The sequence below is a fragment of the Coregonus clupeaformis genome, unplaced genomic scaffold (assembly GCF_020615455.1).
Source record: "Coregonus clupeaformis isolate EN_2021a unplaced genomic scaffold, ASM2061545v1 scaf0032, whole genome shotgun sequence".
Lineage (NCBI taxonomy): Eukaryota > Metazoa > Chordata > Actinopteri > Salmoniformes > Salmonidae > Coregonus > Coregonus clupeaformis.
The window spans coordinates 1,274,947-1,301,314 of NW_025533487.1; the positions used below are offsets into that span (position 1 = coordinate 1,274,947).

The 26,368-nt window shown below is 46.1% G+C and overlaps 1 protein-coding gene across 1 annotated transcript in view; it reads left to right on the plus strand.

The window, feature by feature from the left end:
* The window catches only part of LOC121544577 (E3 ubiquitin-protein ligase TRIM9-like), a gene marked incomplete at its 3' end in the record, with an annotated part of 81,863 nt that overhangs the window by 32,082 nt on the left and 23,413 nt on the right, over positions 1 to 26,368 (plus strand). Inside the window, exons 2-4 of the mRNA XM_045212616.1 lie at positions 15,817 to 15,912; positions 23,996 to 24,052; positions 25,251 to 25,373. Of these exons, the coding sequence (XP_045068551.1) occupies positions 15,817 to 15,912; positions 23,996 to 24,052; positions 25,251 to 25,373 (276 nt within the window). The remainder of the gene's footprint in view (positions 1 to 15,816; positions 15,913 to 23,995; positions 24,053 to 25,250; positions 25,374 to 26,368) is intronic.

The window sequence follows — 26,368 nt, forward strand, 5'->3', positions numbered from 1 at the left end:
AATGATGTAGAAAATTGCATTGGTTTAGGGGGAAATAATAGAGAAGGAAAAAAAATATATATATAGACAGTGCATTCGGAAAGTATTCAAATCCCTTGACTTTTTCCACATTCTGTTACATTACAGCCTTATTCTAAAATAGATTCAATCATTTTTTACCCCCTCATCAATCTACACACAATACCCCGTAATTACAAAGCGAAAACGGGTTTTTAGACATTTTTGCACATTTAGAAAACAGAAATGCCTTATTTACATAAGTACCATTTGCTATCAGATTCGAAATTGAGCTCAGGTGCATCTTGTTCCCATTGATCATCCTTGAGATGTTTCTACAACTTGATTGGAGTCCACCTGTGGTAAATTCAATTGATTGGACATGATTTGAAAGATACACACCTGTTTATATAAGGTCCCACAGTTGACAGGTCATGTCAGAGCAAAAACCAAGCCATGAGGTCGAAGGAATTGTCCGTAGAGCTCCGAGACAGGATTGTGTCGAGGAACAGATCTGGGGAAGGGTACCAAAAAATATCTGCAGCATTGAAGGTCCCCAAGAACACAGTGGCCTCCATCATTCTTAAATGGAAGAAGTTTGGAACCACCAAGACTCTTCCTAGACCTGGCTGCCCGACCAAACTGAGCAGTCAGGAGAGAAGGGCCTTGGTCGGGGAGTTGACCAAGTGCCCGATGGTCACTCTGCCAAAGCTCCAGAATTCCTCTGTGGAGATGGGAGAACCTTCCAGAAGGACAACCATCTCTGCAGCATTCAACCAATCAGAACTTTATGGAAGAGTGGCCAGATGGAAGACACCTTCCAACAGGACAACGACCCTAAGCACACAGCCAAGACAACGCAGGAGTGGCTTCGGGACAAGTCTCTCAATGTCCTTGAGTGGCCCAGCCAGAGCCCCGACTTGAACCCAATCGAACATCTCTGGAGAGACCTGAAAATAGCTGTGCAGCAACGCTCCCCATCCCAACCTGACAGAGCTTGAGAGGATTTGCAGAGAAGAATGGGAGAAACTCCCCAAATACAGGTGCGGCAAGTTTGTAGGGTTATACCCAAGAAGACTCGAGGCTGTAATCGCTGCCAAAGGTGCTTAAACAAAGCACTGAGTAAACGGTCTGAATACTTACAGTGAGGGGAAATAAGTATTTGATCCCCTGCTGATTTTGTACGTTTGCCCACTGACAAAGACATGATCATCTATAATTGTAATGGTAGGTTTATTTGAACAGTGAGAGACAGAATAACAACAAAAAAATCCTGAAAAACGCATGTTAAAAATGTTATAAATTGATTAGCATTTTAATGAGGGAAATAAGTATTTGACCCCTCTGCAAAACATGACTTAGTACTTGGTGGCAAAACCCTTGTTGGCAATCACAGAGGTCAGATGTTTCTTGTAGTTGGCCACCAGGTTTGTACACATTTCAGGAAGGATTTTGTCCCACTCCTCTTTGCAGAACTTCTCCAAGTCATTAAGGTTTCGAGCCTGACGTTTGGCAACTCGAACCTTCAGCTCCCTCCACAGATTTTCTATGGGATTAAGGTCTGGAGACTGGCTAGGCCACTCCAGGACCTTAATGTGTTTCTTCTTGAGCCACTCCTTTGTTGCCTTGGCCGTGTGTTTTGGGTCATTGTCATGCTGGAATACCCATCCACGACCCATTTTCAATGCCCTGGCTGAGGGAAGGAGGTTCTCACCCAAGATTTGACGGTACATGGCCCCGTCCATCGTCCCTTTGATGCGGTGAAGTTGTCCTGTCCCCTTAGCAGAAAAACACCCCCAAAGCATAATGTTTCCACCTCCATGTTTGACGGTGGGGATGGTGTTCTTGGGGTCATAGGCAGCATTCCTCCTCCTCCAAACACAGCGAGTTGAGTTGATGCCAAAGAGCTCCATTTTGGTCTCATCTGACCACAACACTTTCACTGCATCATTCAGATGTTCATTGGCAAACTTCAGACGGGCATGTATATGTGCTTTCTTGAGCAGGGGGACCTTGCGGGCGCTGCAGGATTTTAGTCCTTCGTGGCATAATGTCTTACCAATTGTTTTCTTGGTGACTATGGTCCCAGCTGCCTTGAGATCATTGACAAGATCCTCCCATGTAGTTCTGGGCTGATTCCTCACCGTTCTCATGATCATTGCAACTCCACGAGGTGAGATCTTGCATGGAGCCCCAGGCCAAGGGAGATTGACAGTTATTTTGTGTTTCTTCCATTTGCGAATAATCACACCAACTGTTGTTACCTTCTCACCAAGCTGCTTGGCGATGGTTTTGTAGCCCATTCCAGCCTTGTGTAGGTCTACAATCTTGTCCCTGACATCCTTGGAGAGCTCTTTGGTCTTGGCCATGGTGGAGAGTTTGGAATCTGATTGATTGATTGCTTCTGTGGACAGGTAACAAGCTGAGATTAGGAGCACTCCCTTTAAGAGTGTGCTCCTAATCTCAGCTCGTTACCTGTATAAAAGACACCTGGGAGCCAGAAATCTTTCTGATTGAGAGGGGGTCAAATATTTATTTCCCTCATTAAAATGCAAATCAATTTATAACATTTTTGACATGAGATTTTCTGGATTTTTTTGTTGTTATTCTGTTTCTCACTGTTCAAATAAACCTACCATTAAAATTATAGACTGATCATTTCTTTGTCAGTGGGCAAACATACAAAATCAGCAGGGGATCAAATACTTTTTTCCCTCACTGTATGTAAATGTGATATTTCAGTTTTTTATTTTCAATACATTTGCAATAAAAAAAATCAACTGTGTTGTCATGATGGGGTATTGTGTTTTTTAAATTCAGTTTTAGAATAAGGATGAAACGTAACAATGTGGGAAAAGTCAAGGGGTCTGAATACTTTCAGAATGCACTGTAGATAGATATTCTTATTTCACCATTTACCATAATTAGACACAAGTTTCAAATATATTTATCATAATATACAGTACCAGTCAAAGGTTTGGACACACCTACTCATTCAAGGGTTTTTCTTTATTTAAAAAAAAAAAAATGTTTTCAAAACTATGAAATAACACATATGGAATCATGTAGTAACCAACAAAGTGTTAAACAAATCAAATATATTTTATATTTGAGATTCTTCAAATAGCCACCCTTTGCCTTGATGACAGCTTTGCCCACACTTGGCATTCTCTCAACCAGCTTCATGAGGTAATCACCTGGAACGAATTTCAATTAACAGGTGTGCCTTCTTAAAAGTTAATTTGTGGAATTTCTTTCCTTCTTAATGCATTTGAGCCAATCAGTTGTGTTGTGACAAGGTAGGGGTGGTAGACCAGGTCTATATTATGGCAAGAAAAGCTCAAATAAATTTCAAGAACTTTGAAAGTTTCTTCAAGTGTAGTCGCAAAAACCATCAAGCGCTATGATGAAACTGGCTCTCATGAGGACCGCCACAGGAATGGAAGAACCAGAGTTACCTCTGTTGCAGAGGATAAGTTCATTAGAGTTAACTGCACCTCAGATTGCAGCCTAAATAAATGCTTCACAGAGTTCAAGTAACCGACACATCTCAACATCAACTGTTCAGAGGCGACTGCGTGAATCAGGCCTTAATGGTCGAATTGCTGCAAAGAAACCACTACTAAAGGACACCAATAAGAAGAACAGACTTGCTTGGGCTAAGAAACACGAGCAATGGACATTAGACAGGTGGAAATTTGTCCTTTTGGTTTGGAGTCCAAATTTAAGATTTTTGGTTCCAACCGCCGTGTCTTTGTGAGACGCGGTGTGGGGAACGAATGATCTCTGCATGTGTATTTCCCACTGTAAAGCATGGAGGAGGAGGTGTTATGGTGATGGGGTGCTTTGCTGGTGACATTGTCTGTGATTCATTTAGAATTCAAGGCACAGTTAACCAGCATGGCTACCACAGCATTCTGCAGCGATACGCCATCCCATCTGGTTTGCACTTAGTGGGACTATCATTTGTTTTCAACAGGACAATGACCCAAAACGCACCTCCTGGCTGTGTAAGGGCTATTTTACCAAGGAGGAGAGTGATGAAGTGCTGCATCAGATGACCTGGCCTCCACAATCACCCGACCTCAACCCAATTGAGATGGTTTGGGATGAGTTGGACCGCAGAGTGAATTAAAAGCAGCCAACAAGTGCTCAGCATATGTGGTTACTCCTTCAAGACTGTTGGAAAAGCATTCCTCATGAAAGCTGGTTGAGAGAATGCCAAGAGTGTGCAAAGCTGTCATCAAGGCAAAGGGTGGATACTTTGAAGAATCTAAAATCTAAAATATATTTTGATTTGTTTAACACTTTTATGGTTACTACATGATTCCATATGTGTTATTTCATAGTTTTGATGTCTTCATTATTATTCTACAATGTAGAAAATAGTAAAAATAAAGATTAACCCTTGAATGAGTAGGTGTGTCCAAACTTTTGACTGATACTGTTTATATATACAGTGGGGCGAACAAGTATTTGATACACTGCCGATTTTGCAGGTTTTCCTACTTACAAAGCATGTAGAGGTCTGTAATTTTTATCATAGGTACACTTCAACTGTGAGAGACGGAATCTAAAACAAAAATCCAGAAAATCACATTGTATGATTTTTAAGTAATTAATTTGCATTTTATTGCATGACATAAGTATTTGATACATCAGAAAAGCAGAACTTAATATTTGGTACAGAAACCTTTGTTTGCAATTACAGAGATCATACGTTTCCTGTAGGTCTTGACCAGGTTTGCACACACTGCAGCAGGGATTTTGGCCCACTCCTCCATACAGACCTTCTCCAGATCCTTCAGGTTTCGGGGGCTGTCGCTGGGCAATACGGACTTTCAGCTCCCTCCAAAGATTTTCTATTGGGTTCAGGTCTGGAGACTGGCTAGGCCACTCCAGGACCTTGAGATGCTTCTTACGGAGCCACTCCTTAGTTGCCCTGGCTGTGTGTTTCGGGTCGTTGTCATGCTGGAAGACCCAGCCACGACCCATCTTCAATGCTCTTACTGAGGGAAGGAGGTTGTTGGCCAAGATCTCGCAATACATGGCCCCATCCATCCTCCCCTCAATACGGTGCAGTCGTCCTGTCCCCTTTGCAAAAAAGCATCCCCAAAGAATGATGTTTCCACCTCCATGCTTCACGGTTGGGATGGTGTTTTTGGGGTTGTACTCATCCTTCTTCTTCCTCCAAACACAGCAAGTGCAGTTTAGACCAAAAAGCTCTATTTTTGTCTCATCAGACCACATGATCTTCTCCCATTCCTCCTCTGGATCATCCAGATGGTCATTGGCAAACTTCAGACGGGCCTGGACATGCGCTGGCTTGAGCAGGGGGACCTTGCTTGCGCTGCAGGATTTTAATCCATGACGGCGTAGTGTGTTACTAATGGTTTTCTTTGAGACTGTGGTCCCAGCTCTCTTCAGGTCATTGACCAGGTCCTGCCGTGTAGTTCTGGGCTGATCCCTCACCTTCCTCATGATCATTGATGCCCCACGGTGAGATCTTGCATGGAGCCCCAGACCAAGGGTGATTGACCGTCATCTTGAACTTCTTCCATTTTCTAATAATTGCGCCAACAGTGGTTGCCTTCTCACCAAGCTGCTTGCCTATTGTCCTGTAGCCCATCCCAGCCTTGTGCAGGTCTACAATGTTATCCCTGATGTCCTTACACAGCTCTCTGGTCTTGGCCATTGTGGAGAGGTTGGAGTCTGTTTGATTGAGTGTGTGGACAGGTGTATTTTATACAGGTAACGAGTTCAAACAGGTGCAGTTAATACAGGTAATGAGTGGAGAACAGGAGGGCTTCTTAAAGAAAAACGAACAGGTCTGTGAGAGCCGGAATTCTTACTGGTTGGTAGGTGATCAAATACTTATGGCATGCAATACAATGCAAATTAATTACTTAAAAATCATACAATGTGATTTTCTGGATTTTTGTTTTAGATTCCGTCTCTCACAGTTGAAGTGTACCTATGATAAAAATGACAGACCTCTACATGCTTCGTAAGTAGGAAAACCTGCAAAATCGGCAGTGTATCAAATACTTATTCTCCCCACTGTATACATAATAATATAAACTACATGCTGCTATAACAGCCTCCACTCTTCTGGGAAGGCTTTCCACTAGATGTTTGAACATTGCTGCGGGGACTTGCTTCCATTCAGCCACAAGAGCATTAGTGAGGTCAGTCACTGATGTTGAGCGATTAGGCCTGGCTCGCAGTCGGCGTTCCAATTCATCCCAAAGGTGTTCGATGGGGTTGAGGTCAGGGCTCTGTGCAAGCCAGTCAAGTTCATCCACACCGATCTCGACAAACCATATCTGTATGGACCTCGCTTTGTGCACGGGGGCATTGTCATGCTGAAACAAGGAAAGGTCCTTCCCCAAACTGTTGCCACAAAGTTGGAAGCACAGAATCGTCTAGATTGTCATTGATTAAGTGGCCATGAAAAACGTCCCCAGACAATTATTCCTCCTCCACCAAACTTTACAGTTGGAACTATGCATTCGGGCAGGTAGCGTTTTCCTGGCATCCGCCAAACCCAGATTAGTCCGTCGGACTGACAGATGGTGACGTGTGATTCATCACTCCAGAGAACGCGTTTCCACTACTCCAGAGTCCAATGGCGGCAAGTTTACACCTCTCCAGCCAACGCTTGGCATTGCGCATGGTGATCTTAGGCTTGTGTGCGGCTGCTCGGCCATGGAAACCCATTTCGTGACACTCCCGACTAACATTTCTTGTACTGACGTTGCTTCCAGAGGCAGTTTGGAACTCGGTAGTGAGTGTTGCAACCGAGGACAGACCATTTTTATGCGCTACGCGCTTCAGCACTCGGTGGTCCCGTTCTGTGATCTTGTGTGGCCTACCACTTCGCTGCTGAGCCGTTGTTGCTCTTAGACGTTTCCATTTCACAATAACAGCACTTACAGTTGACCGGGGCAGCTCTTGCAGGGCAGAAATTTGACGAACTGACTTGTTGGAAAGGTGGCATCCTATGACGGTACCACGTTGAAAGTCACTGAGCTCTTCAGTATGGCCATTCTACTGCCAATGTTTGTCTATGGAGATTACATGGCTGCGTGCTCGATTTTATTCCCCTGTCAGCAACGGGTGTGGCTGAAATAGTCGAATCCACTAATCTGAAGGGGTGTCCACATACTTATGTATATATAGGATTTATATTTACTATAAAACAAATATATATAAATGGGGAATTGGAAATGATGCAAACAATTACATTGATAGAAGCCACAACCTGCAGTATTAAAGCGGATCTATTCGCAAACGTATTTCATTTCAAACTTCACATTTCTCTTGTATAGGCCACTTATCGTAATGAACGATATCTGCAAAATGCCTGCGATAAGTGTTCGTTATGATCTGTGTCGAAAATGTTCAGTTTATCGTCCCAGTTCTAGCTCCTGAACTCACTAACTGTAAGTCGCTCTGGATAAGAGCGTCTGCTAAAATGACTAACATGTACAAATGTACTTCAAGCCTTATAATGAGATGTTACCACAGCTAAGGGCTGTTATGTTTTTTTTAGTCATTTTTAGCAGACACTCTTATCCAGAGCAACTTACAGTTAGTGCATACATTATTATTTTTCATACCCCCTGTGGGAATCAAACCCACAACCCTGGCGTTGCAAACGCCATGCTCTATCAACTGAGCTACATCCCTGTCGGCCATTCCCTCCCCTACCCTGGACGACGCTGGGCCAATTGTGCGCCGCCCCATGGGGTCTCCCGGTCGCAGCCAGCTACGACAGAGCCTGGATTCGAACCAGGATCTCTAGTGGCACAGCTAGCACTGCAATTCAGTGCCTTAGACCACTGCGCCACTCGGGAGACTATGTTTTGTCATAGCTGTGGTGTACGTCTGATATACCACGCCTTTCAGCCACTCAGCAAGGCACATACTGTACATGTGATCGTCAAGGAATTCCTAGTCGATCACCAAACAGATCTGTAGAAAAGGCTGTGATAAGCTCATTTAAAAAAAAATCGTATTGCGCTGTTGGCGGTAGGTGCACTTGATCCAGAAGCCCTGCGCACCGGGTAAGCAAAGTGTTCCCATTTTGAACCAGTGAGTCAATGTAAAAAAATATATATATATTCAGCGCTGTCAACACTGTTTTTATTCAACACTATTATAAAACATGAAACGTGCTTCTCCCTACTTCCACTCACGCTGCAGCTGCAATGAATGAGCAGCCAAGTGCATCGACAGGCCTGTGTATCCCTGCGTTTTCATTATTATTAGCCGCTCGTCGTTGTCGTCGTGTCTCTGGTCATAGGAACAACGTGAACAACATGACCATAAGATGCAGGTACCATCAGTCCAGTAAAATAAAAAAAAAGCCAATTATTTTCTAATTATTTCAATTTATGCTCAGCTGTGCCTCGCAAGTGCTACACCAACTGATCTATTTGGTAATCTTATAATATAATATGGTCTGAGAAAATCAATATTGGCAGGCCAGTCATATAGCCAATATGCTGTGATAATGTATCAGGCCAACTGCACAAACCTCATTCCTACACTAAACTGTTTTTATTAGGTTAATGTTTTTAAAATGAAAGTGTGATCTTGACTCAGAAAAGGTTGGTGACCACTGTTATAAAGCATTATACCTGCAGGCTTTAAGTGTTACCGGATTGGTGTTGCTATACGTAGACATGCCTGCTAACCATGGCCGTGACGTCTTTAGTAGTGAAAAACCAGAACAACCTTTACTTGCATCACACAATGATTTGACCTGGTTTTTGAGGAGCGTGAACGAAGAGCATGCATGAGGAGCGTGCATGTGGAACATTCTCAAGCAGCGTGCATAAGGAGCGTGTATGAAGAGTGTGCATGAGGAGCGTGCACGAGGAGTGTGCATATACTGTATGCTTCTTACTCATTGACAGATGGATATGACAATATGGGAAAACCCCTCCAGACAATCAAGTCAACTGTGTTGGTTTCATCAGACACTGTGGAAAAACCCCTCCAGACAATCAAGTCAACTGTGTTGGTTTCATCAGACACTGTGGAAAAACCCCTCCAGACAATCAACTCAACTGTGTTGGTTTCATCAGACACTGTGGAAAAACCCCTCCAGATAATCAAGTCAACTGTGTTGGTTTCATCAGACACTGTGGAAAAACCCCTCCAGACAATCAAGTCAACTGTGTTGGTTTCATCAGACACTGTGGAAAAACCCCTCCAGATAATCAAGTCAACTGTGTTGGTTTCATCAGACACTGTGGAAAAACCCCTCCAGACAATCAAGTCAACTGTGTTGGTTTCATCAGACACTGTGGAAAAACCCCTCCAGACAATCAAGTCAACTGTGTTGGTTTCATCAGACACTGTGGAAAAACCCTCCAGACAATCAAGTCAACTGTGTTGGTTTCATCAGACACTGTGGAAAAACCCCTCCAGACAATCAAGTCAACTGTGTTGGTTTCATCAGACACTGTGGAAAAACCCCTCCAGACAATCAAGTCAACTGTGTTGGTTTCATCAGACACTGTGGAAAAACCCCTCCAGACAATCAAGTCAACTGTGTTGGTTTCATCAGACACTGTGGAAAAACCCCTCCAGACAATCAAGTCAACTGTGTTGGTTTCATCAGTGTGACAGAGAGCTTCTGCTGTGCCACTGTTAACGAGGCGACATCACCCTGATCGACCTGCACTGATTCAGAGAGGACAATGAGACGAGTCTGGGACTGAAACAGAAAATGAGAAACTAATAAAGGATGGTTGAAAGAGCAATGTGTTTGTGTGTGTGAGTGCATGTGTGTGAGTGCATGTGGGTGCGTGTGCGTGTGTGTGTGTGTATTTCTATGCATGTACTGTATGTGTGTACACATGTGTGTGTGCGTGTGTGAGTGCATGTGTGTGAGTGCATGTGGGTGCGTGTGCTTGTGTGTGTGTGTGTATTTCTATGCATGTACTGTATGTGTGTACACGTGTGTGTGTGTGTGAGTACGTGTGTGAGTGTGTGTGTGTGAGTACGTGTGTGTGTGTGTGTGTGTGAGTATGTGTGTGTGTGTGAGTGTGTGTGTATTTCTATGCATGTACTGTATGTGTGTACACGTGTGTGTGTGTGTGTGTGTGTGAGTGTGTGTGTGTGAGTGTGTGTGTGTCCTGACTGACGGTCTGAATGAGAGAAAGCTATAGGAGCTGGGTGAAGCTGAGAGAGTGTAGGGGCAGTGTATTATGATTGACACGTTCAGTAAGTGGTGTTGGTTGCCTGGTGATCCACATGAAATGGAGAGGACTGATTGCTTTGAGAGGAGCTGCTTTCTCTGATAAACACCTGATAGAAACTAAAGCTGGGGGGGGGGACCGGGGGGGGACCGGGGGGGGACCAGGGTGGACCAGGGTGGACCAAGGTCCATAGAGTTTCCTCTGTGTTTTCTCTGTTTTCCCATTTATTTCTCTGTTATCCCAGTGTTTTCTCTGTTTTCCCAGTGTTTTCTCTGTTTTCCCAGTGTTTTCTGTTTTCCCAGTGTTTTCTCTGTTTTCCCAGTGTTTTCTCTGTTTTCCCTGTGTTTTCTCTGCTTTCCCAGTGTTTTCCCGGTGTTTTCTCTGTTTTCCCATTTATTTCTCTGTTATCCCAGTGTTTTCTCTGTTTTCCCATTTATTTCTCTGTTATCCCAGTGTTTTCTCTGTTTTCCCAGTGTTTTCTCTGTTTTCCCTGTGTTTTCTCTGCTTTCCCAGTGTTTTCCCAGTGTTTATCCTGTTACATCATTAGGAATCTGAGCATGGTACTTTTAAAAGTTAGGCCTACCTTTCCACTCCAGACAGAGTACGACTACAGACGCAGAAACTAAGCGTCTAACTGCTCCTCTTCTTCCGTGGCTTAACCCCAACGACTGCTACTCTTCCTCCGTGGCTTAACCCCAACGAGAGGTCACAAGTGTTTCCCTAAAACATATTCTACTGTTAAGAAAGTGAATTGCTTAATCAATGAATAGTGACAAAATTAGATTACTTCCCAAGAAAAGTTTAATGTTTTGTCTCCTCGGCTATGGAAGGTTGTAGCTCCACCTCTGAATGTCAAAGAAACTAAACGAATATATCCCCATATGCACCGGCGTCACGGCTATTTCACAGCTTGTTTCTAGCCTAAAGCATCACGGACCAAAGCGCTGTTATAGATCACTTTATATAATTAGATCCGTTTTATTTTATTTGATCTTAAGCTAACAAGGGGTAGGCCTGTGCTTTCTGCCATTTTCTTTAATTAAAGGTAGGCCTATGGCATACCCTCTCACACCGCCTCAATTCAAGTCTTGGTTTTAACTTAACAGCCCTTCATTGACACAGAGGTAGGCTATTTAAAGAGTGCATGGTGGGTGAAGGAATTGGCCTGAAAAATCTATAGATAACAGCCTATAGCCTAATTTCGTCTGTCAAACAGGTAGGCCTACCTCTTATTTCTTAAATAGGAAGAAATAGGCTCCAACATAAAGCCTTCTTGTTGTTAGTAAATTTAAAATGAAGACCATTGAATTATACCTACTCTAATTTGCCTACTTTCAGCACCATGAGCTGTCCATTTCCGATTGACTGTGCCACGGGCTGCCGCTTCAAGTTTCAGCACCAAGTTACTTGAATCTGGCTTATTGTGAGGTCACGATATTGCATGTTTTTGGACTAGGCCTAACCAAAACTTATTTTCGGGAAGTAGCCTTTGACTCTCCTCCTGATCTGCCACCGTAGGCCTACACAGCACAGCCGATTGTTAGGCAGCACAAAAAAAAGGTTTTATCCACTCCTGAGTGGCACAGTGGTCTAAGGCACTGCATCGCAGTGCTAACTGTGCCACTAGAGATCCTGGTTCGAATCCAGGCTCTGTCGCCGCCGGCCGCGACCGGGAGACTCATGGGCGGCGCACAATTGGCCCAGCGTCGTCCAGGGTAGGGGAGGGAATGGCCGGCAGGGATGTAGCTCAGTTGGTAGAACATGGCGTTTGCAACGCCAGGGTTGTGGGTTCGATTCCCACGGGGGGCCAGTATAAAAAAAAATGTGTAGTCACTAACTGTAAGTCGCTCTGGATAAGAGCGTCTGCTAAAAGACTAAAATGTAAATGTAAATGTGTGTAATGCAGTGTAGTTTTATTTACACCATCCCAGCAGCGCCAAAGACTCAGGAAGGAAGTTCATTATCTTAGAAATATAACTTTGCTCTGTGCTTTTCCGAGCATGCACTTCGTATAGCCTATAGGCTATGGATCATTTGATTGAGACCCCACTAAATAGTCTACACTGAGTGTACAAAACATTAGGAACACCTTCCTAATATTGAGTTGCACCATCTTTTGCCCTCAGAACAGCCTCAATTCGTTGGGGGCATGGACTACAAGGTGTCGAAAGGGTTCCACAGGGATGCTGGCCCATGTTGACTCTAATGCAGTTGTGTCAAATCGGCTGGATTTCCTTTGGGTGGTGGACCATTCTTGATACACACGGGAAACTGTTGAGCATGAACCCAGCAGCGTTGCAGTTCTTGACACACTTAAAAAGGTGCGCCTGGCATGGAAAAATGGAAAGAATATGGCACCACAACAAACCTGCCAAGAGAGGGCCGCACACCAAAACTCACGGACCAGGCAAGGAGGGCATTAATCAGAGAGGCAACAAAGAGACCAAAGATAACCCTGAAGGAGATGCAAAGCTCCACAGCGGAGATTGGAGTATCTGTCCATAGGACCACTTTAAGCCGTACCCTCCACAGAGCTGGGCTTTACGGAAGAGAGGCCAGAAAAAAAGCCATTGTTTAAAGAAAGAAATAAGCAAACACATTTGGTGTTTGCCAAAAGGCATTTGGGAGACTCTCCAAACTTATGGATGAAGGTACTCTGGTCAGATGAGACTAAAATTGAGCTTTTTGGCCATCAAGGAAAACGCAATGTCTGGCGCAAACCCAACACCTATCATCACCCTGAGAATACCATCCCCACAGTGAAGCATGGTGGTGGCAGCATCATGCTGTGGGGATGTTTTTCATTGGCAGGGCCTGGGAAACTGGTCAGAATTGAAGGAATGATTGATGGCGCTAAATACAGGGAAATTCTTGAGGGAAACCTGTTTCAGTCTTCCAGAGGTTTGAGACTGGGACGGAGGTTCACCTTCCAGCAGGACAATGACCCTAAGCATACTGCTAAAGCAACACTCGAGTGGTTTAAGGGGAACATTTTAATGTCTTTGAATGGCCTAGTCAAAGCCCAGACCTCAATCCAATTGAGAATCTGTGGTATGACTTAAAAATTGCTGTACACCAGCGGAACCCATCCAACTTGAAGGAGCTGGAGCAGTTTTACCTCGAAGAATGGGCAAAAATCCCAGTGGCTAGATGTGCCAAGCTTATAGAGACATACCCCAAGAGACTTGCAGCTGTAATTGCTGCAAAAGGTGGCTCTACAAAGTATTGACTTTGGGGGGGTGAATAGTTATGCACACTCAAGTTTTCTGTTTTTTTGTCTTATTTCTTGTTTGTTTCACAATCAAAAATATTTTGCATATTCAAAGTGGTAGGCATGTTGTGTAAATCAAATGATACAAACCCCCAAAAAATCAATTTTAATTCCAGGTTGTAAGGCAACAAAATAGGAAAAATGCCAAGGGGGGTGAATACTTTCGCAAGCCACTGTAAATCTTTTGTCTTGCCCATTCACATTCTGAATGGCACACATACACAATCCATGTCTCAATTCTCTCAAGGCTTAAAAATCCATCTTTAATTTACAGCATTTCCGTCACTCCGACAACAAAACATGTGCTAAAGTTGCCCAATCAGCAGGAGGGATGGGGGGAAACTTCTTGTTGCGTGTGGTCCTCAAGTTCAGAACGGCTGTCAGTCAAAACCCTTTACAGAGCTGTGAAGCTCAGAGCCTGAGCTCTGACGTCATGTATAGCATGTTACTGTACTGCCATTGATCTCTGACATCATGTATAGCATGTTACTGTACTGCCACTACGTTAACATGTAGGTGCTTATCAATGTTCAAATCTGCCATTTTCAACCCGTATACAGGTAGGAGTATAGAGGGCTACAGGTGTGGGAGAGGAGGATGGTTGTCAAGGAGGATGTGAGGAGCGTTTGCATATTTTACACCTCATCTCCACATGACTTTTAGCTTTGTTATTAACTTTGCCTGTTTTAAGTCTGTTTATTTATGATATTTATGGAAAATAAAACTCATATTTTTTTTTTGTAAATCCTGTACCAGTCATATTTTAAACCTTTATGAGAAGCATCGGCCAGCTTCATCACAGTAGTCTACTGTGCTCTCTCTCCTCTCTCTCTCTCTCTCTCTCTCTCTCTCTCTCTCTCTTTGCTCGGCTGTTGCCACAGTCCCATGGTGCACTGGGGTCGTGTTAGCAGGAGCTGTCAGGGTTTCCCAAACCCTAGGGTCAAAGGTCATTGTAGCTCCTCTGTAGCTCAGCTGGTAGAGCACGGCGCTTGTAACGCCAAGGTAGTGGGTTCGATCCCCGGGACCACCCATACACAAAAATGTGTGCACGCATGACTGTAAGTCGCTTTGGATAAAAGCGTCTGCTAAATGGCATACTATACTACTACTATCTCAGTACTTTTGTATTCCCATTGGTCGGTCCGGTTCACATGAGATGAGATGCCTAGACGAGGGTTGACAGAAAGGATCATAGACTTGGATTGACATAAATTGCATCCCAAATGGTACTCTATTGTATACATAGTGCACTACTTTTGACCAGAGCCGTATGGTGACACTTTATAGGAAAAAGGGTGCTATTTGGGACACAGCCATAGAGGGTCCCTAGACTAAGGTTGACAAAGAGCGAGTGTGTCTATCTACGGTGTTGTTGTTGGGTTGTTTTCAATGTATCAGCTTTCTGCTGGTTTACTGCTCTGTTCTGGAACTGAGGGTTGTGTTCTGGAACTGAGGGTTGTGTTCTGGAAACTGAGGGTTGTGTTCTGGAACTGAGGGTTGTGTTCTGGAACTGAGGGTTGTATTCTGGAACTGAGGGTTGTGTTCTGGAAACTGAGGGTTGTGTTCTGGAACTGAGGGTTGTGTTCTGGAACTGAGGGTTGTGTTCTGGAAACTGAGGGTTGTGTTCTGGAAACTGAGGGTTGTGTTCTGGAAACTGAGGGTTGTGTTCTGGAAACTGAGGGTTGTGTTCTGGAACTGAGGGTTGTGTTCTGGAACTGAGGGTTGTGTTCTGGAAACTGAGGGTTGTGTTCTGGAACTGAGGGTTGTGTTCTGGAACTGAGGGTTGTGTTCTGGAACTGAGGGTTGTGTTCTGGCCGGATGAAGCAGTCTCTCTCTCACCCTCTCTTCCACCTCAGTCCTCCAGAAAGATAACAAGCTCTGTCGCCCCCCCACCACCACCTCTGACCTCCCACCTCCAACCCCCGACCCCCAACCACCTCCGACACCCTCCCCCAACCACCTCCGACCCCCCACCTTCAACCACCCTCCCCCCAACCACCACCAACCACTTCCCCATGACCACCTCCGACCCCCCACCTCCGACCCCCTCTCCCCTCTCCCCAACCACCTCCGACCTCCGACCTCCGACCGCCCACCTCCAACCCCCCTTCCCCCAACCACCTCCGACCTCCGACCGCCCACCTCCAACCCCCCACCTCCAACCCCCCCTTCCCCAACCACCACCAACCCCCACCTCCAACCCCCTTCCCCCAACCACCTCCGACCCCCCACCTCCGACCCCCCTCCCCCCCAACCACCTCCGACCAATTGATTGATTGATTGATTGATATGGACGTGTCCAATGCTGACCATGTTTCTCTCTGTCCTCCTCAGGGCCAGCTGTCCCAGGCCCTCAACATCCTGTCTGACAGAGCTACCGAGGCCAAGGAGTTCCTGGTTCAGCTGAGGAACATGGTGCAGCACATCCAGGTACAATAAATGCTCACTGCTCCTCCTACCTACACTGGCATAGGATTCATCCCATATTGCACCCTATTCCCTACATAGTGCACTACTTTTGATCAGGGCTAATAGGGCTTTGGTCAAAAGTAGAGCACTATATAGGAAGAGGGTGCCATTTGGGACACAGTCACAGTCCCTCCTTCCGCTGTCACAAGCACCTCCCCCTACACTAATAACTCCTCCCACCTGCCATCACAAGCCCCTCCTACACTCTCACCCAGTCATAGCCCCAATCCCCTGTCATCCTTTAGGTACTCCTTAAGGCGTCCGCATGCTTCCCAGCCGAAACAGTTCAGAAGAGTTTGTGCATACAGTGAGGGAAAAAAGTATTTGATCCCCTGCTGATTTTGTATGTTTGCCCACTGACAAAGAAATGATCAGTCTATAATTTTAATGGCAGGTTTATTTGAACAGTGAGTGACAGAATAACAACAAAAAAATCCAGAAAAAACGCATGTCAAAAATGTTATAAATTGATTTGCATTTTAATGAGGGAAATAAGTATTTGACCCTCTCTCAATCAGAAAGATTTCTGGCTCCCTAGTGTTTTTTATACAGGTAACGAGCTGAGATTAGGAGCACACATTTAAAGGGAGTGCTCCTAATCTCAGCTTGTTACCTGTATAAAAGACACCTGTCCACAGAAGCAATCAATCAATCAGATTCCAAACTCTCCACCATGGCCAAGACCAAAGAGCTCTCCAAGGATGTCAGGGACAAGATTGTAGACCTACACAATGCTGGAATGGGTTACAAGACCATCGCCAAGCAGCTTGGTGAGAAGGTGACAACAGTTGGTGCGATTATTCGCAAATGGAAGAAACACAAAATAACTGTCAATCTCCCTCGGCCTGGGGCTCCATGCAAGATCTCACCTCGTGGAGTTGCAATGATCATGAGAACGGTGAGGAATCAGCCCAGAACTACACGGGAGGATCTTGTCAATGATCTTAAGGCAGCTGGGACCATAGTCACCAAGAAAACAATTGGTAACACGCCGTGAAGGACTGAAATCCTGCAGCGCCCGCAAGGTCCCCCTGCTCAAGAAAGCACATATACAGGACCGTCTGAAGTTTGCCAATGAACTCCTGAATGATTCAGAGGAGAACTGGGTGAAAGTGTTGTGGTCAGATGAGACCAAAATTGAGCTCTTTGGATTCAAACTCAACTCGCCGTGTTTGGAGGAGGAGGAATGCTGCCTATGACCCCATGAACACCATCCCCACCGTCAAACATGGAGGTGGAAACATTATGGTTTGGGGGTGTTTTTCTGCTAAGGGGACAGGACAACTTCACCGCATCAAAGGGACGATGGATGGGGCCATGTACCGTCAAATCTTGGGTGAGAACCTCCTTCCCTCAGCCAGGGCATTGAAAATGGGTCGTGGATGGGTATTCCAGCATGACAATTGTCACGACCCGGTGCGAGAAACAGTCACTAATAATTGTCAGAACCCAGAAGATGAGGCAGACACAGCTGTACTAGAGATGGTGGTTTAATTAAAGAACAAAATCTTCAGGCAAAGAAACTAAATCCACAATGTCCAAAAATAAAGCCAAGAGGCACAAAGAGGAAAACCTCCAAAAAACAAAAGAAACTCCACAAAGTGGTAAAAAACAGCAGGGAAAAACAAACCTCAAAAGACTACTCAAACAAAACACAAGAACTAAACCAGAGAACCTCTGGAAAATCCCACCAGAGAAATATCTATATAAAACAAGGCTTGGGCTGGGGCTGGGTGCTAACTACCAAACACTGAGCAAGGAACTGAGGAACACACAGGGTATAAATACTAACAAGGGAATGACCTACAGGTGCAAACAATAATTAGAGCAAGAAAAAACAAAAGGTACAAAAAAGGTGCAATGGGGACATCTAGTGACCAAAACCCGAACAGTCATGGCCAAAACCTGACAGAATCCCCCTCCTAGGAACGGCTCCTGACGTTCCTACCAGCCTTCTCAGGGTGGAGGGCCCTGAACTGACGAATGAGGTCAGGGTCCAGTATGTCCTTGGCAGGAACCCAGGAGCGCTCCTCGGGACCGTAGCCTTCCCAGTCCACCAGATACTGCCAGGACCGCTGCACCCGGCGGGAATCCAGTATCCGGTGGGACGGTATAAGCCGACTGGCCACCGATGACACGGGGCGGAGGGGGGAGGTCTGCCTGCCGGGATAAGGGGAGAAAAAACAACAGGTTTTAATAAAGAAATGTGAAATGTTGGATTGATCTTAAGTGATCTGGGTAAGTGCAGGCGAAAAGTAACGGGATTGACTCTCCGGGCAATCTTAAAGGGACCGATGAACCTCTGGGACAGCTTGCGAGACTCCACCCGTAGTGGTAGGTTCTTAGTTGAGAGCCATACTCTCTGGCCGGGGTACAGGGTAGGATCGGGACGGCGACCTCTGTTGGCTTGTCGTTGGTACTGCTGAGAGGAACGCAGAAGATTAAGACGTGCCTTCTTCCACGTAAGCCGACAGCGTCTGATGAACCTCGAGGCTGAAGGCACTCTGACTTCTGCCTCCTGGTCCGGGAACAATAGAGGCGCATAGCCAAACTGACACTCATGCGGGGACATACCAGTGGAGGAGGAGCACAAGGTGTTGTGCGCGTACTCGGCCCAAACAATGAAGGATGACCAAGTGGACGGGTTGTTGGAAACCATGCATCTGAGGGTGGTTTCCAGCTCCTGATTCATCCTCTCAGTTTGGCCATTGGACTCGGATGGTACCCTGAAGATAAACTGGCCGTGGCCCCTATGAGTTGGCAGAAGGCCTTCCAAAACCTTGAGGCGAACTGGGGACCTCTGTCGGAAACCATATCTTGCGGAATCCCAAAGACTCGGAACACATGGTTAATCACCAACTCAGCTGTTTCCTTGGCAGAAGGTAATTTGGTCAAAGGAACAAACCTGGCCGCCTTAGAAAACCTGTCGATGATGACTAGGATCGTAGTATTACCATGGGACGGAGGAAGGCCAGTAATAAAGTCCAACGAGATATGGGACCAGGGTCGGGTGGGGAATAGATAGAGGGTGAAGGAGTCCTTGAGGGCGGAGGTGAGAAGATTTGCCCTGGCAGCACACGGAACAGGCCTTGATGAAAGTGGCAACGTCTTCTTTTATGGTGGGCCACCAGAACTTACGCTGGATGAACTCCAAGGTGCGGCCTACGCCCGGGTGACAGGTGAGGCGAGAGGAGTGCCCCCACCGAAGGACTTGGGACCTTGCTGCCTTGGGAACAAACAACCGATTAGCAGGACCTCCTCCAGGGCCCGGTTCGATGGCTTGAGCTTGTTTCACGGTATCCTCCACTTGCCACGAGATCGGAGCCACGATCTTAGCGGCCGGAAGGACAGTCATGTCAGTATCTTCTCGAATGGCAGGAGAGTAGATTCGTGACAAGGCGTCCGGTTTGAGATTCTTCGACCCGGGTCTATAGGTGAGGATAAACTGAAATCGGCTGAAGAAAAGAGACCATCGAGCTTGTCTGGCGTTCAACCGCTTCGCCTGCTGGATATACTCCAGATTCTTGTGGTCCGTAAGCACTTGAAACGGTTGAGAAGCCCCCTCGAGCCAGTGTCTCCATTCCTTCAATGCCATCTTAACCGCTAGGAGTTCACGATCCCCCACATCGTAATTCCTCTCGGCCGGGGTAAGCCGGTGAGAGAAGAAGGCGCAAGGATGAAGCTTCTTGTCTTCACCCCTCTGAGACAGGACAGCTCCAACCCCAACCTCTGATGCGTCTACCTCCACCACAAAAGGTTCATCCGCCGTTGGTAGTGTCAGGATGGGAGCAGAGAGGATGCGCTGCTTGAGTCCTTGGAAGGCCGTCTCAGCTTCTCTACCCCACAGAAACCTTGTGTTGCCACCCTTGGTTACCGCCGAGAGAGGGGCTGCCACCGAGCTGAAGTTCTTGATGAACTTGCGGTAAAAGTTGGTGAAGCCCAGGAAACGCTGAACTTCCTTAACGGACTTGGGGGTGGGCCAATCCGCTACCGCCTCTACCTTCTTGGGGTCCATCTGGACTTGTCCGGGTTCCACTATAAATCCCAGGAATTGTACTCGAGAGGAATGGAATTCACACTTCTCCGGCTTAACGTACAAATGGCTGTCTAGGAGGCGTTTGAGCACTTGTCTGACATGCTTAGTGTGTTCTTGAAGGGAGCTCGAAAAGATGAGGATGTCATCCAAGTAAACAAACACAAAGATGTTAAGCATATCCCTAAGCACATCGTTTATGAGCGCTTGGAACACAGCCGGAGCGTTGGTCAGGCCGAAGGGCATCACCGAGTATTCGTAGTGACCAGTAGGCGTGTTGAAAGCGGTCTTCCACTCGTCCCCGGGTTTGATCCGCACAAGATGGTATGCGTTCCGCAGGTCAAGCTTAGTGAAGACAACTGCTTCCTGGAGCAGCTCAAAGGCTGTGGCCATAAGGGGTAGCGGGTAGCGGTTACGGACGGTTATGGCATTGAGTCCCCGGTAGTCGATGCAAGGTCGTAATCCACCGTCTTTCTTGGCCACAAAGAAAAACCCTGCTCCCGCCCGGCGAGGTAGATGGACGCATGAGGCCTGCTGTCAGAGCGTCCTTGATGTAGGTATCCATAGCAGCTCGTTCGGGAGGAGAAAGGGAAAAGATCCGACCCCTGGGAGGGCAGGTCCCCGGCAACAGGTCGATGGTGCAATCGTAAGGTCTATGGGGTGGTAGTTTGGTGGCCCTCTGTTTGCTAAATACCAGTTTGAGGTCATGGTAACACTCGGGAACTCGGGACAAGTCGATGGATTCTAGAGACTCGGAAGGAGAACTCTGGGAACTCGGGAAGATACAAGTGGCTTGGCACGTAGGGACCCCACTGCTTGATAGTGCCCACAGACCAGTCGATGTGAGGGTTATGGCTGTGAAGCCAGGGATAACCAAGGACGAGAGGAAACTCGGAACAGGAGATCAGATGAAAGTTCATCACTTCCTGGTGTTGGGAAACTGAAAGTCGTAAGGGGGGTAGTGGCACGAGTGACAAGTCCAGATCCCAAAGGACTTCTATCCAACGTAGTAACCCTTATGGGGTCACTTAGAGGTTCAGAAGGAACGCCATTCTCCTTCGCCCAGATCCCATCCATGAAGTTACCTGCGGCTCCAGAGTCTACCAAGGCTTGAAGAGAAAACTCGTGGTCGTCCCAGGAAAGGGTAACTGGAATGAGCAGGCGGGAGTTGGATGGATGGGAGGAGGTTATGTTTCCCGTTACAGTCCTCCCAGGCCTGCACGGGAGAGTGCGTTTCCCTGGAGCCCGGGACACGTGGAGCGGAAATGGCCCGGTTTGCCACAATATAGACAGCATCGCTCCCTCATCCGGCGGTCTCTCTCAGCCTGGGAGATGCGTCCAACCTGCATGGGTTCTGGTGGAGCCAGCGAGGATAAAGGTGGAGACTCGGAGCTGGAACCGATAGGAGCTAGGGTGAGCGGTCTATGGTTTTGTTCTCTCTCTCTCAGACGCTGGTCTATGCGTGAAGCCAACTTGATAAGGGACTCGAGGTTGTCCGGTGGTTCCCGAGTGGCCAGTTCATCTTGGATGGTGTCAGAAAGACCCTTCAAAAAACACACTGTGAGCGCCTCGTCGTTCCAGCCACTTGCTGCTGCCACAGTGCGGAACTGGATGGCATAGTCCGTCACGCTGCGCCGACCTTGGCGGAGAGTCAGGAGCTGTTTGGCTGAGTCAGGGCCGTTGGTAGGACCTTGAAACACTCGCTTGAATTCTTCAGCAAAGGTAGAGTAGCTGGCACAGCAGGGACTTTGGGCATCCCACACAGCAGTAGCCCAGGCTAGGGCCTTTTCCGACAGCAGGGTGATGATATATGCTATCTTGGACCGGTCGGTGGGAAACGACGATGGTTGCAGCTCAAAGGAGAGAGAACATTGGGTGAAAAACCCCTTACAAACACTCGGATCCCCTGAGAACCGTTGGGGAGGCGGCAGACGAGGTTCAGCCAGGGGATTAACTGCCAGGGGCCCTTGAATCGGATGAACTGGAGCAGAAGCGGTTGCCGGGGAAAGTCAATCCGAAATCTGCTTTATGGAAGTCAGCATCTCTGACAGAAGTTGAGAATGTCTAGCCATTAAGGCCTCTTGCTGAACCAGAGCAGCTTCGTGGCGTTGGACAGTCCCCTCATGGTGGGACAGCATGGAAAAAGATCCTGGGTACTGGCTGCCTCTGGGTTCATAATAATGGCTCAGTGTTTCTGTCACGACCCGGTGCGAGAAACAGTCACTAATAATTGTCAGAACCCAGAAGATGAGGCAGACACAGCTGTACTAGAGATGGTGGTTTAATTAAAGAACAAAATCTTCAGGCAAAGAAACTAAATCCACAATGTCCAAAAAATAAAGCCAAGAGGCACAAAGAGGAAAACCTCCAAAAAACAAAAGAAACTCCACAAAGTGGTAAAAAACAGCAGGGAAAAACAAACCTCAAAAGACTACTCAAACAAAACACAAGAACTAAACCAGAGAACCTCTGGAAAATCCCACCAGAGAAATATCTATATAAAACAAGGCTTGGGCTGGGGCTGGGTGCTAACTACCAAACACTGAGCAAGGAACTGAGGAACACACAGGGTATAAATACTAACAAGGGAATGACCTACAGGTGCAAACAATAATTAGAGCAAGAAAAACAAAAGGTACAAAAAAGGTGCAATGGGGACATCTAGTGACCAAAACCCGAACAGTCATGGCCAAAACCTGACAACAATGACCCAAAACACACGGCCAAGGCGATAAAGGAGTGGCTCAAGAAGAAGCACATTAAGGTCCTGGAATGGCCAAGCCAGACTCCAGACCTTAATCCCATAGAAAATCTGTGGAGGGAGCTGAAGGTTCGAGTTACCAAACGTCAGCCTCGAAACCTTAATGACTTGGAGAAGATCTGCAAAGAGGAGTGGAACAAAATCCCTCCTGAGATGTGTGCAAACCTGGTGGCCAACTACAAGAAACGTCTGACCTCTGTGATTGCCAACAAGGGTTTTGCCACCAAGTACTAAGTAATGTTTTGCAGAGGGGTCAAATACTTATTTCCCTCATTAAAATGCAAATAAATTCATAACATTTTTGATATGCGTTTTTCTGGATTTTTTTGTTGTTATTCTGTCTCTCACTGTTCAAATAAACCTACCATTCAAATTATAGACTGATCATGTCTTTGTCAGTGGGCAAACGTACAAAATCAGCAGGGGATCAAATACTTTTTTCCCTCACTGTATATTATGATGCCATTTTGTGACGTTTTTGTTCGTTTTGGACTTCGGTGAGGGTTTTTTCGGCTGTTCGGGCACACTCAATTTCTCCTGGAGGCAAGCCGAAGTAGGTAGCCGAAGTCTACGCCCCTTCGTCGATGATTGATCAACAGTAGGGATTCTTGTCGTTCAACGAGAGACGACTCGTTTTCATGCACAGTGTTTCAATGAGAAATACTGCACCAAACATCTCAGTTAGATGTACAATTGCGAGACTAAGATCTCCTCTGCAAAAAAACGTCAAAATTAATGACAGATTTCTTGAGTTATCTTAGATTAATTCTGACTATTTTGAGGAAATGTATATTGGCTACAGCGTCTCAAGATGGACAAACAGTACTATTGCTGCTTTTATCTCGTTTTTCAAGCGAAGGTCTTTCAAGGGAGTATGCGAGCACACTCGTTCGGTTCGCCGAATGAAGCTTGCTGACGCCTTTTAGTTTACTAACATGTATAGAACTTTAAGCATTGACAACTGTGAACTTCGCCTGAAGCGTTACCGCGATACCTAACAACAGTAGCTAAATAGTACGGTAACACTAGATGCCATAGACAGAGCTAAGCCGTTGCCCAGACAACAGGGTGGGATGAAGGGGTAGATCATAGAATTACAATGAGTTGAATGGGTATCCCCATTCAGGTCAATGATGCCATAATGGGTGGACTCTCTGGTGGCCATTTTGAGTGTCTCCTTTTGGAGCAAAGCATTCTATTTCTCTGGATTAGATCAGATGTCCAAGCTGACTCCTCTTCTTGTCACACAGCCCGCTGATGGTCCAGGGAGACCCTTACTAGTGACATCAGGGTGGGGAACACTGAAGGTGAGAAGTGGAGGAGAAGGAGGAGAAGGAGGAGAAGGAGGAGAGGAGGAGAGGAGGAGAGAAGGAGAGGAGGAGAGGAGGAGAAGGAGGAGAAGGAGGAGGAGAGGAGGAGAGGAGGAGAGGAGAAGAAGGAGGAGAAGGAGGAGAGGAGGAGAAGGAGAGGAGTGGAATGGAGGGGTAGAGTTGGGTTGGGTGGCCAGAGCTGAGCATAATACTGTATCTGCAGATACAGGAGACAATCAAACAATACCTGGTGGTGGTACCTTACCTTGATGGAACCAAATTATACAACAACAACATTTACCCTAAGAAGTAGATCTCAATGGCATCTCCAAACCTCTTTCACTACACTTGTTTCTTCAGTCTGTTCACCACAATGAACTTGTTTCAAACTACAAATATTCTTCACATAGTAAAAAAAAATATTACAAAAATGGACTTCAGATATTCTACCACCCCCAAACTACAAATAGTCTACAAACGCTACAAAAACTACAAATAGTCTACAAACGCTACAAAAACTACAAATAGTCTACAAACGCTATAAAAACTACAAATAGTCTACAGACGCTACAGAAACTACAAATAGTCTACAAAGACTACCAATAGTCATGACTGTTCCTTTCCCAGTAGTCTGCCATCTTTTGCTCCGACAGTCAGCATCTGGTCTGCTTCATTTCAGAGTTACATGTGTTTCAATGATTATGGGGTTGTATGAATCAAACGTCTCAGAGTAGGACTGCAGATCTAGGATCTGTCCATATAATCTTATTCATCTGATTTATTAAAATAAAAATAAGATCAGCCCTCCTGCTCTGAGAAGCTTGATACATACGGCCTCACATTTTCTCTGTGTCTGTCAGTTTGCCTGTTTTTTTTAAACGTAGGAAGGATACATACTACCTTCCCGTCTGTCATTCCTGTCTTCATGTGTTCTTCAAAGTCTGTCCACACGGCCTTGTGTCCCAGCTGTCTGTCTGTCTGTCTGTCTGTCTGTCTGTCTGTCTGTCTGTCTGTCTGTCTGTCTGTCTGTCTGTCTGTCTGTCTGTCTGTCTGTCTGTCTGTCTGACTGGCTGACCGTCTGTGTGTCCCAGCTGTCTGTCTGTCTGTCTGTCTGTCTGTCTGTCTGTCTGACTGGCTGACCGTCTGTGTGTCCCAGCTGTCTGTCTGTCTGTCTGACTGTCTGTCTGTCCTGCAGGAGAACGGTGTAGAGTTCGAAGCCTGTCTGGTGGCTCAGTGTGACGCCCTCATTGACGCCCTGAACCGACGCAAGGCCCAGCTGCTGACCCGCGTCAACAAGGAGCATGAGCACAAGCTGAAGGTGAGACACCATTTTGGATCCAAGCCCAGGAGGCTTCCTGTCTGCGGGGTAGAAATTATTAATGAATGAATAATAAACAGGCAGAATTATTCACCACCCTTTTCCAGAAGTGAACACTCCCCTGTTAGGGATTTAAAATCGTATGATTGATTGATGTAAGCATTACTTGGAGTGAGTTTCCACCATTGTTAAATCCATGCAAGTATACAGCCTTCTTTTTGATTGTAATGTGGTATGCATGTGGTATGCATGTGGTAAGCATGTGGTATGCATGTGGTAAGCAAGTGTACACAAGTTAATTAATTGCCTGACTGGGCTGATGGGATAGTGGATGTGCAGTGATTTCTCAGATCGGAAAACCAGTAGCCTATTTTTTGCATCATATAAGAAAGTGTGTGAGTGTACACTTTGAGAGAAATGTGTAGAATGAGGACTTCACTTCTTGGGAAGCATGGGTCATCTACAAACTTCCTCCAGCAGGCTTAGTTTGGGTTTTCTCTGCTTCTATCAGGACCCATCAGCATTCCTGCCTACCGGAGAGTAATGATTAAGACATTGATGAATGAATATGAAACAGAAGAGGGTGCCATTTGGCGGCAGGTAGCTTAGTGGTTAAGAGCGTTGTGCCAGTAACCGAGAGGTCGCTGGTTCTAATCCCCGAGCCGACTAGGTGAAAAATCTGTCGATGTGCCCTTGAGCAAGGCACTTAACCCTAATTGCTCTGGATAAGAGCGTCTGCTAAATGACCCAAAACAATTATTCATTGTTTTTTTATTTTTTGTGTGCATATACATTCATAATGAATCGTCCTTGGTTTCAAATGTCAAACGTTAAAGCATTGCTGTGTTTATCTCGGATCTGTGATATCATGTGGGGGTTATTAATTAACCAGCTTCACTTTCAGAGACAAACCTTGGAATGTTAACATGGTAGAACCGTATAGCCTTATATGCTCCTACTACATTTACATTTACATCATTTAGCAGACACTCTTA